Source organism: Nerophis lumbriciformis, linkage group LG24, assembly GCF_033978685.3.
Source record: "Nerophis lumbriciformis linkage group LG24, RoL_Nlum_v2.1, whole genome shotgun sequence".
In the NCBI taxonomy this organism is placed as follows: domain Eukaryota; kingdom Metazoa; phylum Chordata; class Actinopteri; order Syngnathiformes; family Syngnathidae; genus Nerophis; species Nerophis lumbriciformis.
In genome coordinates this window covers 14,195,943-14,215,000 of record NC_084571.2, presented here as the reverse complement: position 1 = coordinate 14,215,000, position 19,058 = coordinate 14,195,943, and the positions used below count along the sequence as shown (strand labels likewise).

The 19,058-nt window shown below is 39.9% G+C and overlaps 1 protein-coding gene across 1 annotated transcript in view; it reads right to left on the bottom strand.

The window, feature by feature from the left end:
* cacng3b (calcium channel, voltage-dependent, gamma subunit 3b) overlaps positions 1-18,830 on the bottom strand; it is a 99,243-nt gene extending 80,413 nt beyond the window's left edge. The window contains exon 1 of the mRNA XM_061981609.1: positions 18,093-18,830. Coding sequence (XP_061837593.1) covers positions 18,093-18,309 — 217 coding nt within the window. The 5' untranslated portion in view covers positions 18,310-18,830. The remainder of the gene's footprint in view (positions 1-18,092) is intronic.
* Between the last annotated feature and the right edge of the window lie 228 nt (positions 18,831-19,058).

Genomic DNA, 19,058 nt, shown 5'->3' with positions numbered 1-19,058 from the left:
ATGTACTGAAAGATTAATTTGATTGTTTATCAAAACATAACTATAGATGTCAACATTGTGTATGTGCTGAAAGGTTAATTTATTAAAATATAATTATAGCTGTCAACAATGTGTATGTGCTGAAATATTAACTTATGATTGTTTATTTCAATATAACTATAGATGTCAACATTGTGTATGTGCTGAAAGATTCATTTATGATTGTTTATCAAAATATAACTATAGATGTCAACATTGTGTATGTGCTAAAAGATTCATTTATGATTGTTTATCAAAATATAATTATAGATGTCAACATTGAGTATGTGCTGAAAAATTAATTTATGATTGTTGCCTTTGGTAAAAATGTGACTCTTTTAAATGTCTATAAATGTTCTCATTCATCCAGGTCATTTACATCTCAGGGCATTCAATGGATCGCAACTGGACTGTTCGGTTTGTCTTCGAAGACGTTTTGCCCCTCATCCGAGTAGTCTTCATCAGTTCGTGCTTATAGACTTATATTGGTTGGATCTAGTCCAGCGGCTGGTGGCAAAACCCCAAATATTTATACTCCAAAACCAGGAGGGTGTGCCTGGGCAAGGATGGTTTGGCCCGATCGTAGTGAGAAAAACAACTGTTTTGATGCAAACAAGCAAATAAATCTTTGGGGTTTTGGCACCAACCGCTGGACTAGATCTGACCAATCTAAGTACCGTATTTTTCGGAGTATAAGTCGCTCCGGAGTATAAGTCGCACCGGCCGAAAATGCATAATAAAGAAGGAAAAAAACATGTTTAAGTCGCTCTGGAGTATAAGTCGCATTTTTGGGGGAAATTGATTTGATAAAACCCAACATCAAGAATAGACATTTGAAAGGCAATTTAAAATAAATAAAGAATAGTGAACAACAGGCTGAATAAGTGTACGTTATATGACGCATAAATAACCAACTGAGAACGTGCCTGGTATGTTAACGTAACATATTATGGTAAGAGTCATTCAAATAACTATAACATATAGAACATGCTATACGTTTACCAAACAATCTGTCACTCCTAATCGCTAAATCCCATGAAATCTTATACGTCTAGTCTCTTACGTGAATGAGCTAAATAATATTATTTGATATTTTACGGTAATGTGTTAATAATTTCACAAATAAGTCGCTCCTGAGTATAAGTCACACCCCCGGCCAAACTATGAAAAAAACTGCGACTTATAGTCCGAAAAATACGGTATATGATCATGAACTGATGAAAACTACTCAGATGAGAGGCGAAATGTCTTCTTCTAAGACAAACCAAACAGTCCAGTTATGATCTATTGACTGCCCTGAGTTAACTCTTTTAGGTTTTACTCACATTTGCTTTCTTTTATTTAGACTGGCTGAGTTTTCAAACACTCGTAGCAAAAATGTGTCTTAAGAAATACAATTAATATCAAGATATTATTTAAATGGGAAATAATAACCGTTAAAAGTATATCAAACAAACTTAACGGAGTGATCACTGCAAACTTGTGCATTCTTCAACTCCGCTCCCTTGGGACTGGAGTGCATTCCTCTTTTGTAGTCTTTTTTCCCCCCAAAGTCTTCTTGATTACCTCTCGAGGAACTCTGAAGAAATGTAGAACCTTTTCGAGATTTGGGCGGTTGGTACAGCTGAAAACAACGCAATCATAGGGCATTTTTCTTCGAGAAAGGCTAGATGGCGCTTAGTACCCATTGAGTACAGACGCTGGCTTGACTACTACACGTATTAAACGAGCCAGACGTGACGTCGTTTCAAATCCAAGCAACAGGATGTATATGACAGCAAGAGGAGCCATAGACCAACACCAATTGAAACGTGGTGGTGTGACAGTATATAAGCGTGCGTCTTCTTCTCTTCTCTTTCAATCCCCGACATGTGATGATGCCCCCGTCTCCACCATGATCCTCTTTTCTCACCCCTTTCTCTCCCTCATTTATTCAACACCATCATTTAGACAAGCTGTCTCAATCTTTACCCAGCCCGCCTTCTCCATCAGTTAGTTGATTATTTTTATCCCAGACGTGGACAGCGCCCCACATCGTGACTGATTGCCTATTTCCAATTCATTCCATTCTCAGCCTCCCGCCTTCTTTTGTGCTTCTAATTCCCGCCAGCTGGGTGATCCTTTTGTTCCTGTCCCCCGCTATCGCTACCTTTCCCACCTATACCTCTCTATTACCGGCTGATCTGCAGCATGGTCAAACACTCCCCAGAGATTCATCTCAAACGGAGGCCATGCATGGCTCATCCATCATGTGGCAGCTCCAGCCCCCGCCTGCTTTGTTCCATGTGCTTCATTCATTCACATTCTGTCCACCTCCCTTCCCTTCAGCAGGAAAGAAGGTAGCCACAAAGTAAGTTACGTTTATGTGTTGATGATAATTACAGCCTATTGACACTTGGCCTAGTTAGGGCTGATAACAAACGACAATTGAGGTGGTCACATAGTTAACGTTGATTTAAGGATTTAAGCCTATTCCACAAAAATTCTCAGGGTATTCAATCAATCACAACTGGACTGCTTGGTGTGTCTTAAAAGATGTTTTGCCAATTATCCAAGAAGCAGGGTTTCCCCTTAATGTAATTAAATATGGCGCGCCGCTACACCTTGAAAATAAGGGCTTTTTTGTACTTGAAAACTAATTAAAGTAATATAATATATCGTAGCCCCCAGAAAAAAATCACACAAAGTCTGACGCTATTTTTAACTTTTATTATCAATCGTATGATAACAAATGGCACAATTTCCAACAGGTTTTACCTCCCATGAAAACACTTTCGTCTCTTAAGTCCACGCTTTGCAGGACACACAACAACACTTACTCATTCTACACCAATCACCTTTCAGGCACGGATGGCGTGTTTGCAAACATGGGAAAAACTGACATCAGAGCCAAACGACACAAACTTAAAACATTAATTGATATATAAGCCTATTATTTGCGCATTATTGACAGGAGATGTAGTGAAAACTTGAGCAAAAAAATTGAAGTATTGTGTGGAAGAACGATCAAAGTGGAACATTCATTCGACAAGAATTGTAAGACGAGAATCGCGTGAAATCAAGAATTGATTCTGAATCAAATAGTCACCCAGGGATCGGAATGGAATCATAAAGTGCCCATAGAATCCCCACCTCTACTATTTGGTCTCATTGACTAGAGTTGTGCATTTAATGTTCCTTTCTACGCAGCCATTAGATAAAAAAACGAAACAAAAAAAACATTATACAAAACCCAAAACCAGTAAAGTTGGCACGTTGTGTAAATGGTAAATAAAAACAGAATACAATGGATTGCAAATCCTTTTCAACCTATATTCAATTGAATAGACTGCAAAGACAAGATACTTAACATTCTGACTGGAAAACTTTGTTATGTTTTGCAAATATTAGCTTATTCGGAATGTGATGCCTGCAACATGTTTAAAAAAAGCTGGCACAAGTGGCAAAAAAGACTGAGAAAGTTGAGGAATGCTCATCAAACACTTATTTGGAACATCCCACAGGTGAACAGACTAATTGGGAACAGGTGGGTGCCATGATTGGGTATAAAAGCAGCTTCCATGAAATGCTCTGTCATTCACAAACAAGGATGGGGCGAGGGTCATCACATTGTGAACAAATGTGAGAGCAAATTGTCCAACAGTTTAAGAACAACATTTCTTAATGAGCTATTGCAATGAATTTTGGGATTTCACCATCTACGGTCCGTAATATCATCAAAAGGTTCCGAGAATCTGGAGAAATCACTGCACGTAAGCAGCAATGCCCGTGACCTTCGATCCCTCAGGCGGTACTGCATCAAAAAGCGACATCAGTGTGTAAAGGATATCATCACACGGGCTCAGGAACACTTCAGAAAACCACTGTTAGTAACTAAAGTTCGTCGCTACATCTGTAAGTACAAGTTAAAACTCTACTATGCAAAGCCAAAGCCATTTATCAACAACACCCAGAAACTTCATTGTTATTGTTGGACTGTTGCAAAGTGGAAAAGTGTTCTGTGGTCTGACGAGTCCACATTTCAAATTGTTTTTGGAAACTGTGGACGTCGTGACCTCTGGACCAAAGAGGAAAAGAAACATCTGGACTATTATAGGCGCAAAGTTGAAAAGCCAGCATCTGTGATAGTATGGGGGTGTATTAGTGCCCAAGGCATGGGTAACTTACACATCTGTGAAGGCGCCATTAATGCTGAAAGGTACATACAGGTTTTGGAGCAACATATGTTGTCATCCAAAAAACCTCTTTTTCATGGACGCCCCTGCTTATTTCAGCAAGACAATGCCAAGCCACGTGTTACAACAGCGTGGCTTCATAGTAAAAGAGTGCGGGTACTAGACAGGCCTGCCTGTAGTCCAGACCGGTCTCCCATTGAAAATGTGTGGCGCAATATGAAGCCTAAAATACGACAACGGAGACCCCAGACTGTTGAACAACTTAAGCTGTACATCAAGCAAGAATGGGAAAGAATTACACCTGAAAAGCTTAAAAAATTGGTCTCCGCTGAAATGGCAGCTGGTTGCATCAACGCTTTTAATGTATTTTATGTGTTTGTGTTATTTAATGTTTCCCTCATGTTTTTTACCCTATTTTTGTGGACTTTTTGAATCTGCACTGGAAACCACATCATTTCCCCCATGTGGGACATAATAAAGGCTTTCTTATCTTATTTTATCTTGGATATTTGTTTTTGTAGCTAGAATGTACTTTTGTAATAGTCAAATTCATTGACGGGGTTTACAAATTGCTTATACAGCTTTGAGGAGAAATATACTTTTTTTTAACAGTAAATACACCATATTTTTCAGACTATAAAGTAGGGTTGTATTTATAATTTCCACAACCAGACATCCACCATGCTATTAACACTTCTGCGCATGCTAGCTCTACCTCTCCTAACTTGCCCACTCACTCACTCATGTCACTCACCCCACATACTGCCATTCTTAAAGGGCACACACACACACACACACACACACACACACACACACACACACACACACACACACACACACACACACACACACACACACACACACACACACACACACACACACACACACACACACACACACACACATATGCTACTCTCACAACACGCTTTGTCAAATGTGGCAATTAGTATTACCACCTTTGCTTCAAACTTAGGTAAACATTTAAATAATAAGATTTTAGATCTGCACAGGGAGTTATAAAAAGTGACCAGTGTAGTTGTTACACCTGTCCTGCTGTTCGGTCTGGTGCAGACCGTAGTCGAGAAGCACAGGGAAGACGTTCCCTTCAGGGTCGATGGCATTTCAATCCCTTTTAATTTATATTTTAACCTTGTAAAATGTATTTTCTTTTAAAATAAAACCAATATTGAAATTTTCCGTAGTTCCCTTTATTTGGAAAAGTATCGAATAGTATCGTTATACATTTTGGTACCGGTACTAAATTATTGTTAATCGGGACCACCCTACTATGCGCACCAGGATATAAGCCACGCCCACTAAATAGTAATATTTTTTAAATTCCATATATTAGCCGCACCGGATTATAAGCCGCAGCTATATACGTTGTGAAATGAGTTATTTACACAGAATGTTTATTTACAAACCTTAATTGTTTCCAAACGATGTCTGTAACTTGGCATTAAAACGGCTGATCACACAAAACAGAAGTCATCGTCATGGACCCACTAGCTGCGGAAGCTAGCTCTCCAATCAGCTAAACAGACTCAATAACTCCACGGTGATATTTTGCTGAATTTACTGAGGAATTTGTGAAACTGAAACAATACAAAAAGAATGCCATTGTAAGTTAATAATACTAACACAGACACTTGTAAACGTGTTAGCATATTAGCTAATAATAACAATGCTAGCTTCATCACATTACGATAGCGCATACAAATACGCAGGAAAACACTCCTACAGACATCACACATGGTACAGGTATATTGTAAAACTTACAAACATTGCTTGGAGTAATGAATGAAGACTCCGTATGAGTAAAAACGCCATAGACAACTTAGACGGAAATCAGGTTGAAAGCTCGAAACAGAAGAGCCCTTTAGCACCTGCAGTAAGCGAACCCGTCCAAAAGATGACACCATAGCACAAACAATATCCCCACCTTCTACCAACCTTTTCACGTCTGTTGTGGCCTTGAGCAAGACACTTCCCCCTTGCTCCTGATGGGTCGTGGTTAGGGCCTTGCATGGCAGCTCCCGCCGTGTGTGAATGTGTGTGTGAATGGGTGAATTTGGAAATAGTGTCAAAGCACTTTGTGTACCTTGAAGGTAGAAAAGCGCTATACAAGTATAACCCATTTACCATTATAGACTCCCAATTGTTGTAGTTATATTGTAAAAGTTACAAACGTTGCTTGGAGTGATGAATGAAGAATCCATACGAGTAGAAACGCTATGCAGGGCTGGAAAACAAACGGCACCCCGGTTAAAAAATTCAAAAAAACACTACCCATAAATGGAAGGACACCTAAAAACGCTAAGGACGATTAGACGACGAAACGGCACATGTACTTTTGTTTCCAAGCTTTAAACAGCAGGAAACACTTTTAAGCATTCACCCCTCAGCACCTGCAGTGAGTGAATTGTTTCCAAAAGATGGCGCCACGGCACAAACAATAACACACCATTTCAATGTCTTTGCATCTGTTAAATGAAAACTATTTGCGAATAAAAATCCACCATTCTATAAGCCGCAGGGTACAAAGCGTAGGAAAGAAACGGCTTATAGTCCAGAATTTATGGTATTCTTGTGTGACGGCGGAACAAACGACAATGGTGTGCTTCAGAGTGTTTGCATGACGGCTTGACACAAGGACCAGTGCACATGCCCACTAGTCAGGCCTGTTCATCAATAATAAAACTGGGACCACCACACAGACTGGGAAGGAATGACAATGCTGAACGTGATAAAACCTTTCATCCACTCCAGCTCTGTGTTTGTACGTGACCGAGCACATTCTCATCTGCATGCCATTTTGCATGTGAGCAAGTGCACGCTTGTGTGTGTGTGTGTGTGTGTGTGTGTGTGTGTGTGTGTGTGTGTGTGTGTGTGTGTGTGTGCGCTGACATTGTGCTGACATTGTGTTAACTTGCTGTATTGCCCCCACTGGTCTGTTTATGAGATAGCTGGGGAATATCCTTGAGTTTCTCTATTTACTCATCCAATTACAAGTGTGAGAGAGACTGGATGTTTGTGTCAGTAGATCCTCAGACCTGCACCATCTGGCCTCGTAATAGCCTCATATGCCCCCCAGAATGAAATGGTTACGTTTGGCTGCACACACACACACACACACACACACACACACACACACACGCTTCATCTGGAGGCCATGTAAAAGTCGCCCCGCTCCAACGCAGAAAATGATCGAAAAGACGACTCAAAGTCAAATCGTCTACAGGAAATGACAAAGTGAGGGTGAAGGATTACAAACTTTTATGTGTAGGCCGTGTGGAAAGTACAATATTGCGGCCACTTCAAGAAACAGCCTCTGGCCTGAAAGCACCTTTTATGTTGAGAAAGTCCAAACAACTGCAGGCCAGTAAATGTCCATATTATGAGAGAAATCTATACCAGTCTGATGCGATGGTGCTGTGAGAGCCATCTTCCATTAGTGTTACATGAACCCTCCACTGAAGACGTCACATGAACTGCCTCCAACATCAAACCGCCCCATGTCCCGATACCAATATTTAGGTACCGGTACCAAAATGTTTTTCGGTACTTTTCGATAATTTTCTAAATAAAAGGGTCCACAAAAAATTGAATTATTGGCTTTATTTTAACAAAAAATCTCAGTGTACATTAAACATTAGTTTCTTATTGCAAGTTTGTCCTTAAATAAAATAGTGAAAATACAAGACAACTTGTCTTTTAGTAGTAAGTAAACAAACAAAGGCTCCTAATTTAGCTGCTAGCGTATGCAGTAACATATTGTGTCATTTATCATTCTATTATTTTGTCAACAATATTAAGGACAAGTAGTAGAAAATGAATTATTAATCTACTTGTTCATTTACCGGTACTTTTTAGAGGCAGTATAGTACCGAATATGATACATTAGTATCGCGGTACTAAACTAATACCGGTATACCGTACAACCCGAGCCCCATCTTAACTCAACAAGTATTGCTTTAAATCAGGCCTATTCAATTGGCGGCCCGCGGGCCACATCCTTGCCAATTTGGCTCAAATAAGCTTGATGAAACCATTGGAAACTAGGGTTGCTCATGTTTGCAGCACTTCAACGGCGAGGCATATTTGTCACAATGAAGTAGAAGAAAATAACACTATTGACCTGGAAAAAAATCTAAATAAATCGCGAAAATCTGACTTTTAACAACGACTGGACAACAAAATAGGAATGTATTGAAATTGCTGACTTTATCACGTCTTTTGTATTCGTGGTTGTGTTGTTTTTACCTGTTTAACTCAGGTTGAATACATGTAGCGCTATATTTGACCAGCAGAGGGCGATAAAGCGACACCTAATGTTTCATTGTGTTAAACCACATGTGTGCAATGTTTGCTGTGGGTATTAGCACTAAACCTATTTTATTTATGTAAAACACACAGTGGACAATATTTATGTTAAATACACAATGGTAGGTAAACTTTTGTAACATTTATATTTTCAGTTTTACAAACCTAAATAGTGTTGCCATATCTAAATTATTGTGCAGACATATGGGGAAACAACTACAAATGTGGGCTTCATTCACTAATGTTGTTACCAAAAAGATCAATTAGAATAATACATAATGTTGGATATAGAGAACATACAAATCTTTTATTTATTAAATCACCAATATTGAAATTCAATGATTTGGTGCATTTGCAAACAGCTAAAATTATGCAATAAACATATTGTTCATTACTGTAGTATTTTGTACAATTGTAATTGGAAGGTGAATATCTTAATTATCCTAAACAGGGAAATACAAATCTAAATAATATGGACTCTTAATATTTGTTAGCAAAAACTGAAGTGCAGTTTTTTTGTCCCCAATTGGAAAAACTGGGTTAAAGTGGGCTTGTTTTGTTGTCTTTTTTGTTGCCAATTGCAATTGTATGAACTTTATTTAATGCCTCTGGACATCCTATTCAATGCTTTTTAATGCCATTTAAGGCCTTAATTTGAGCAAAATCCATTTAATGACTCACAATGCTTTTTAATAACCTGCCAGAAATGCTGATGTCAAATGTCAATTAACGAATGACAAAGTGCTTCAAAGCCCCTTCCTGCTCCATCCCTGATAAGGATAAAATGGTAAACATCCCTAAATATTCCCACTGTTCTCCGTAGCACGGAGTGGTAGTGCCTGTCATGGAAGGTAGAACCATGCTGGGATCGATACCTGATCGGAGTTGTGTCAGGAAGGGTGCACCTCTGTTATTTCGCACAAATTAGTTTTTTGCACAAAACATACATCATATTACATTCAAGTTTGATTAAAAAAGTACAACAATTGTTTTGCAAAGGGTTGGGCGATATAGTCCAGTGGTTCTCAAACCTTTTTTACCAAGTACCATCTCAGAAAACACTTGGCTCTCCAATTACCACTGTAGTGACCAATATTAAAATGAAGTAGCATAACAGGCCCAAGTATTCATGAAAAACAAGGCACAGGTTTTATTTAACAAGCATATTTGAGATTTCTGGCCACTGTAACATGACACAGACTTTGAACAGTAACACTGTTTGAATATAGGGAAATACAACTTTAATCAGGCGATTCTTTAGCGTACCACTTGATGGAGCCCGCCTACCACTAGTGGTACACATATCACAGTTTGAGAATCACTGATATAGATGATATAAATGATATATATTTGGCCATCGATTGAGTTGTTAATACTCCAATGATATTGTGATGATACATTTGAGCATTGTCCGCACATTTCACAGCGGCAAGTGAACGAACGCAATGTAGCATCCTAGCTAGCGGCTAACGTCCCTCCACGGTGCAAAGTCACTTCTAAGTCAGCAATCCTCGCCTCCATAGCGGCAAATAAAGTATGTTTCTTACAAGTATCATCCCTTGCTAAGCATGCTACACCGACTAGCTAAGGAACGTAAAAAAAGGTGGGCGGATCAATACAAATATCCACAGTAACGATACCAAGTATAAGATTGTTTAGTCGATGCTACGGCGGTTCGATCGATATCTTTTATCATCAAAAACATATTTTGTTGTTTTTGTTATTGTTTACAAACTCAGGTACCTAGACAAAGGAGGACTTTAGGCCATGGATTTAATTTAAATTTTAATTGTTTGTTTTTTTGTTTTTTTTAATCATTCTATGTTGTTGAAAACGTTAAGTATCAACTTTGTTATGGCTGATACTGCCCCTATAACTATCAATCAATCATTACAACTACTTGGTATTAGGATCGATACCCAAATTTGTGGTATCGGCCAAAACTACTGTAAAGTATCAAAATAACAGAAGAATAAGTGATTATTATATTTGTTACAACAGAAAGTAACCAGATATTGACAATGAATGAACAAGTAGATTATTATTACTATAAATTGCAACTTTTTTCCCACGCTTTGAATCCTGCGGCTTATACAACGGTGCGGGTAATTTATGGACTTTTCTTTGCTGATGGCCATAATGCAAATACTTTTTAAAAAACTAAGCAAATACACTGAAAACTTGTGTTATTGTTTGCGCCATCTTTTAGATGAGTTTCCTCACTGCAGGTGCTGCTGAACGAATGCCTACAAGTGTTTCCTGTACAAGTGCCATTCCGTTTTCCAGCCCCCCATAGCGTTTCTACTCATCCAGATTCTTCATCCATCACGCCCAGCAACGTTTGTAAGTTTTACAATATAACTAAAACAATTCTTACTTACTAAGGTGTCCCATGTGTGATGTCTGCAGGAGTGTTTCCATGTATATTTGTGCGTGCTTTCGTAATGTAAAGACGCTAGCGCCGTTAGCACTAGCTAATATTCTAACACATTTACAAGTGTCTGTGTTTGTATTATTAACTTACAACGGCATGCTTTTTGTATTGTTTCAGTTTCACAAATTTCTCAGTAAATTCACCAAAACGTCACCGTGGAGTTATTGAGTCTGTTTAGCTGATTGGAGAGCTAGCCAGGAGTGGACCGCTCCTCTTATTGAGTCTGTTTAGCTGATTGGAGAGCTAGCTTGCGCAGTTAGTGGGTCCATGACGATGACTTCTGTTTTGTTTGATCATCAGTTTTACTGCCGTCTTACAGACATCGTTTGGAAACAATTAAACGTAATGTAAATAAACATTTACAAAATATTTCTGTGTATATAACTCATTTCACAACATAAAGTCTGGTGCGGGTAATGTATGGAAAAAAAAATGTCTTTCAAAATTTAGTGGATGCAGCCTATTGACCGGTGTGCGCTCTATAGTCCGGAAAAAAACAGTAGTTTAAAAAGATAATGAACTGGAAATGATGCAATATGTTACATATGCCAGCAGCTACATTAGGATCCTTTGTAAATCCTTTTGAAATGTTTTTACTGTCATTTATATTGTGATATAAATCCTTCTCCAATATAGATTTTAGGCCATACTCCCTAGTTTGTCATAAATAAAAAAGTGAAAACCAATGTAATGTAAACACTTAAGGACATATTATAGCCAGGGGCGGCCTTAAAAACAGGCACAACAATATAATCAAGTTAGTACACCGGACATCTAAAAATGTGTTGGGCAATGAAGGGCATCTAATTTGAATGCCACTGTATTTTTGTGTTTGGTTATTTTTCTTCCACGTCACGTTACAGCGCGCTGACAAGCTAGTCGTTCTCAGGTGTGACTGCAGGCGATGGGTTTTGGAGCAAGCCTTTTGAGTTGCGTGTAAGAGTCTTATTAAATAGAGATGAGGCGACACGAGATTAAACACTGTGTTTATCGTGGTATACATAATACAAGGCCCTCCATTTGCCACCAAGCCTCTGCAGGATCACTTGCTGGGAGGCTGGAGGCGTTGTAAAGCCGAGAGGAGGCGCACGCCCTGGACAGAGCACTCGTCCGTCAAAGGGCTAATGCAACACAACAGTCACACCTTCGGACCTAACATGGCTGCAAATGTAGCGTCCCCTAGGGTCGATGCTTTGGAAGACATGCTAGGCATGTTATAATTCTTAGACATAAAGGGCCTGATCTAGTAAATCTTTGCGTGTATTAAAACTAGAGCTAAGCTGATCTACTAAGATTACACACAATTTGGGTAGTTTTCAACCCATCTGCTGGGTAACTATTGGGCCAAACCAATGCTGGGTTAGCCAACCACTTGCTGGGTCAAAAAAAAGACTACCCAACTCCTTAGAAATAATCGGTAAATATACTATATTTGGCCACCGATCCAAATGATCAGAATCAGGTGTCCTAATCACTTAACCCGGTGTATAAAATCAAGCACTTAGGCATGGAGACTGTTTCTACAAACATTTGTGAAAGAATGGGCCGCTCTCAGTGATTTCCAGCGTGGAACTGTCATTAGATGCTACCTGTGTAGCAAATCCATCCAAAGACTTTCTGCACAGTCCGTGGCTACAGAGCTCCAAACTTCATGTGACCTTCCAATTAGCTCTAACAATAATTTTCTACCGCTTGTCCCTTTTGGGGTAGCGGGTCTAGGACCAATTATTCATGTTTACATTGTTTCTTATGGGGAAATCTATACCAACGTTTAGGTTGGCGGACCATGGTAATGACCCTATTAAGTTGGAGTTCACAAATGTTTATAAATTGGGGGGGTTACCCACATATGCGGTCCTCTCCAAGGTTTCTCATAGTCATTCACATCGAAGTCCCACTGGGGTGAGTTTTTCCTTGCCCTTATGTGGGCAGTGTACCGAGGATGTCGTTGTGGCTTGTGCAGCCCTTTGAGACACTTGTGATTTAGGGCTATGTAAATAAACATTGATAGATTGATTGATAAATATACTGTGCCTGAAAGCATATTGGCGGAGAATGACAAGTGTTGTTGTGTGTGAGAGAAAGTATATGTGTTGTATATGTGTTGGAATGGAACCTTTTAGCACAAAATTGGCAATAAGAGCTAAAAAAAAGTGTCGTAATCTGAGACTTCTTCTGGACGCAACAACACCAAAACAAGCCGAAAAACAACATTCAGTAATTATTGTGAGAGCGCAACGGAGATATTAGGTACACAATATCAGTTTTCATGTAAATGTTTAATCACCATTGTTATCTCATACAATCATTTGTGCATTTCAAGCATAAAGTCTGCTTGCCTGTGACCCTCCTTGGCAAAAACTGACCAATCACAGCTCTGCGTTCTGCGTCGTGAACCCAGGATTTCTGGGAGGTGCACGTAAAAGGTACGCAGGGGGAGTGGTCAAAGACGGCGCCGCCTACGCAAGTCATGTGACGCGAGAGTGGGGTTGTATGGTATACCTGTACTAATAATGTACCACGGTAACACTGAAGCGCTGCTCTTGTTATCATTTAGTGATGTTTAAAAAGCTGCACACAGATATATTGATTAGTGTATAAATCTTGGCAGTTTTAGCACTCTAATAGACTCAATGTGTAGAATTATATCTTTGATTAATTCTTAAAATGTTGGTTATTTAATATATTATATATAATATTCTTAATCTTATGATACCTCCACATTGGTGCCTGTCTTTGTGTATAAATGTGTGTGTGTGTGTGTGTGTGTGTGTGTGTGTGTGTGTGTGTGTGTGTGTGTGTGTGTGTGTGTGTGTGTGTGTGTGTGTGAGATCTCACAAGGAGACTCATTAACCAGTCGTCAAGAATCATGTTGTTTCAACCTATTTGTGTTGTAGAATATTGGTTGGAAAATGACCAAATTTCAATGATCCAATCAACGTCAGAACCCAACATTGAATAAATGTTGTCAAAAAGCATGTTGTTTCAACGTTGTATGTGTTGTAGAATATTGGTTGGGAAATTACCAAATTTCAATGGTCAAATCAACGTCAGAACCCAACATTGATTAAATGTCGTCGAAAAGCATGCTGATTCAACGTAGTATTTGTGTTGTGGAATATTGGTTGGGAAATTACCAACATTCAATGGTCAAATCGACGTCGGAACTCAACATTAATTAAACGTTGTCAAAAAGCATGTTGTTTCAACGTTGTATTTGGGTTGTAGAATATTGGTTGGAAAATTACCAAAATTCAACGATCATATCAACGTTAGAACCTAACATTGATTAAATATTGTCAATAAGCATGTTGTTTCAATGTTGTATTTGTGTTGTAGAACATTGGTTGGCAAATGACCAAATTTCAATGATGAAATCAAGGTCGTCAAAAAGCATGTTGTTTCAACATTGTATTTGTGTTATAGAATATTGGTTGAGAAATTACCAAAATTCAACGATCAAATCAACGTCAGAACCCAACATTGAATAAACATCGTCGAAAATCATGTTGGTTCCAGCGTTAAGGTTTAGTTGCTAAAAGCCAGGACCTAATTCAACAAGTTCTCAACATTGTTTCAATGTCTTGTACCTGCTGGGAACAGTGGGTTAGTGCAGGTGTGCGAGTTTCTACCTGCACATACAACTGTGGTTTAAATTTGCTGACACACACACACACACACACACACACACACACACACACACACACACACACACACACATTCTTGTATTTGTTACCTTCTTGAGACCTCCAAAAAATGCCTACCTCTAGTATTGTGATAGAAGTCGTAATTTTACACATCAGAAGTCAAAATTTTACAAGAAAAAATTGAACATTTGTGGAATATTATTATAAAAGCTGGAATTTTACTCAATAACAGTCACAATTTTACAAGAAAAGCTTAAAATGTTGGCAATGTTATGAAAAGAGTCGTAATTTTACGCGACAAAAGTCACAATTTTAGTAGAAAACTTTAACATTTTGGCAATATTATAATAATAATCGGAATTTTACTTGGGAAAATTATGACAAAAGTCAGCTGTTCAGTGCCTCAGACTGGAAGTCTCTGCAGAGAGTGGTGAGGACGGCGGAAAAGATCATCAGGACTCCTCTTCCTCCTATCAAGGAAATCGCAAAAAGCCGCTGCCTGACCAGGGCGCAGACTCCTCCCACCCCCACCAAGGACTGTTTTCACTGCTGGATTCTAGAAAGAGGTTCTGCAGCCTCCGTAGCAGAACTTCCAGGTTCTGTTAACAGCTTCTTCCCTCAGGCCATAAGAGTCTTGAACGCATCATAATAATACCCTCAATTCCCCCCAAAACGGATTAACTCGCTGGAATATAAAGATAATATAACATACATCCATAAACGTGGATGCATATGCAAAAGTGCAATATATTTATCTGTACAGTAATCTATTTATTTATATCTGCACCTTATTGCTCCTTTATCTTGCACTACAATGAGCTAATGCAACAAAATTTCGTTTTTATGCGTACTGTAAAGTTCAAATTTGAATGAAAATAAAAGGAAGTGTAAGTCTAAGTCTCTAAGTCTGTTCACCTGGCGGGTTTTTTCGGGAATGAATAGGGAAGTCCTTTAGCTGCAGTCTTGTTTTATCACATATTGCTGCCTTTGCACATTAAATCTACAAAAGAAATCCTGATTTTGGAGCAATGTTCACGGACTCTAGTATTTGGCTCTCTATTAGATGCAATGGTTTTCCGTATTGGGACCATGATTTCGGTCCTAACTTGTTCACCGGTCCTCATATGGAAGGTACTTTTCCTTGTTGATGTCTCAAGAAGGGTAGCAATACAAAACACACACACACACACACACACACACACACACACACACACACACACACACACACACACTCTATTGTATTTGTTACCTTCTTGAGACCTCTGAAAAATGCCTACCTCTAGTATTAAGATAAAAGTCGTAATTTTACTCAACGCAAGTCAAAATTTTTACAAGAAAAACTGAACATTTCTGCAATATTATGATAAAAGTTGGAATGTTACTCAATAACAATCACAATTTTACAAGAAAAGCTTAAAATGTTGGCAATGTTATGAAAAGAGTCGTAATTTTACGCGACATAAGTCACAATTTTAGTAGAAAACTTTAACATTTTGGCAATATTATAATAATAATCGGAATTTTACTTGGGAAAATTATGACAAAAGTCAGCTGTTCAGTGCCTCAGACTGGAAGTCTCTGCAGAGAGTGGTGAGGACGGCGGAAAAGATAATCAGAAGTCCTCTTCCTCCTATCCTGGAAATCGCAAAAAGCCGCTGCCTGACCAGGGCCCAGAAAAGCTGTAGAGACTCCTCCCACCCCCACCAAGGAATGTTTTCATTGCTGGACTCTAGAAAGAGGTTCTGTAGCCTCTGCAGCAGAACCTCCAGGTTCTGTAACAGCTTCCTCCCTCAGGCCATAAGACTCTTGAACGCATCATAATAATCCCCTCAATTCCCCCCCAAAAAGGATTAACTCGCTGGAATATAAAGACAATATAACATGCATCCATAAACGTGGATGCTTATGCAAAAGTGCAATATATTTATCTGTACAGTAATCCATTTATTTATATCTGCACCTTAGTGCTCTTTTATCCTGCACTACAATGAGCTAATCCAACAAAATTTTGTTTTTATGTGTACTGTAAAGTTCAAATTTGAATGAAAATAAAAGGAAGTGTAAGTCTAAGTCTCTAAGTCTGTTCACCTGGAGGTTTTTTTGGGGGGATGAATAGGGAAGTCCTTCTTTAGCTGCAGTCTTGTTGTATCATATATTGCTGCCTTTGCACATTAAATAAACAAAAAAATCCTGATTTTGGAGCAATGTTCACAGACTCTAGTATTTGGCTCTCTATTAGATGCAATGGTTTTCCGTATTGGGACCATGATTTCGGTCCTAACTTGTTCACCGGTCCTCATATGGAAGGTACTTTTCCTTGTTGATGTCTCAAGAAGGGTAGCAATACAAAACACACACACACACACACACACACACACACACACACACTATTGTATTTGTTACCTTCTTGAGACCTCTAAAAAATGCCTACCTCTCGTATTAAGATAAAAGTCGTAATTTTACTCAACGCAAGTCAAAATTTTTACAAGAAAAACTGAACATTTCTGCAATATTATGATAAAAGTTAGAATGTTACTCAATAACAGTCACAATTTTACAAGAAAAGCTTAAAATGTTGGCAATGCTATGAAAAGAGTCGTAATTTTACGCGACAAAAGTCACAATTTTAGTAGAAAACTTTAACATTTTGGCAATATTATAATAATAATCGGAATTTTACTTGGGAAAATTATGACAAAAGTCAGCTGTTCAGTGCCTCAGACTGGAAGTCTCTACAGAGAGTGGTGAGGACGGCGGAAAAGATCATCAGAAGTCCTCTGGAAATCGCAAAAAGCCGCTGCCTGACCAGGGCCCAGAAAATATGTAGAGACTCCTCCCACCCCCACCAAGGAATGTTTTCACTGCTGGACTCTAGAAAGAGGTTCTGCAGCCTCTGCAGCAGAACCTCCGGGTTCTGTAACAGCTTCTTCCCTCAGGCCATAAGACTCTTGAACGCATCATAATAATCCCCTCAATTCCCCCCCAAAAAGGATTAACTCGCTGGAATATAAAGACAATATAACATGCATCCATAAACTTGGATGCTTATGCAAAAGTGCAATATATTTATCTGTACAGTAATCTATTTATTTATATCTGCACCTTGCTGCTCTTTTATCCTGCACGTCAACGAGCTAATGCAACGAAATGTCGTTCTTATCTGAACTGTAAAGTTCAAATTTAAATGACAAGAAAAAGGAAGTCTAAGTCCAAGTCAACAAAAAATCCTGACTTTGGGGCAATGTTCACGGACTGCAGTATTTGGCTCCCTATTAGATGCAATGGTTTTCTGTATTGGGACCATGATTTCGGTCCTCACTTGTTCACCAGTCCTGATATGGAAGGTAGGAATACAAGAACACACACACACACACACACACACACACACACACACACACACACACACACACACACACACACGAACAAAGGAGAAGGAGCCGCCACGGAACGATTCGCCACAAGTGCACGGGTCATCCATCCAGACTGGTCACGTACCTTCCAGACAGCAGGTCCGCCAGAGGCCGGAGTGCGTCATCACCTCCTCGTTCTTGCGGCTCGTGTCGTTGTCGTTGTTGCTCTTCACCCGGCAGACCCCGCGCGAGTACAGCCAGTAGTCGGTGCCCACGGCGATGGTCATGAGGCTGAAGGCGGCGAAGGCGCCCACCGTCGTCACGAGCATCTGGACGCCGCGGTCGCACATCAGCATCTTCATATAGGCGGTTCCTGGGGGGGTCTCGAAGGGGGGGTCTGGGCTGTCTTCACCGCGGCGCTTAGACGCGCAGGCTCACCAGAAAGGCGCCAAAGCGGACATGTGTTCGGTCAGGCGCTAACTAGATCGGGCGGCACATCAAAGGAAACGCGTTAACGACCACCGGTTGACGTCGACGAACACGCGCTGAAAAGACGCCACATTGTCTGCCTTCTCTCGTCGTCTATTCCCTCCGCGACGTGCTGCTAACTAGCCGGCATCATTTCCCGTGTCGACACCGAGTCAAACTCCCGTTTTTCGTCCATGGAACAGGTGTCGTTGTGCTGGTTTCTCCCAGCGTCCGCTCGTCGATGTTGCAGCAAAATGGAGACGTCTTCTCTTCCGTATCGATGTGTTTACGTCTTCCCGCCGGAGGACTGACAATGAGACGTGACTGTGGGGAGGAATGGAAGAAAAAACAATACAGAGCCAGCCGCCGCTGCCGCCTCCTATGTTCGTCTTCTTCCTCCTCCTCTTCTTCTTCTTCCTCCTCTTCCGAGCGACAAACTAAAACTAACCGCGCGTCTCCTCAAAGTCCGCCCGGGGCTGAGCCACTCGCCCCTGATTGGTCAGCTGAGTGCAAGTGTGCTGCGGTAGCCAATCAAGTACGAGCTGGCTTCATCGTCCCGCCCATCTGAGCTAGACTATAAAAGCCAGCTCTGAGGCTGCAAGGAGTTATTAAAAATAATTCACACTTAGTACCGAATCGCGAC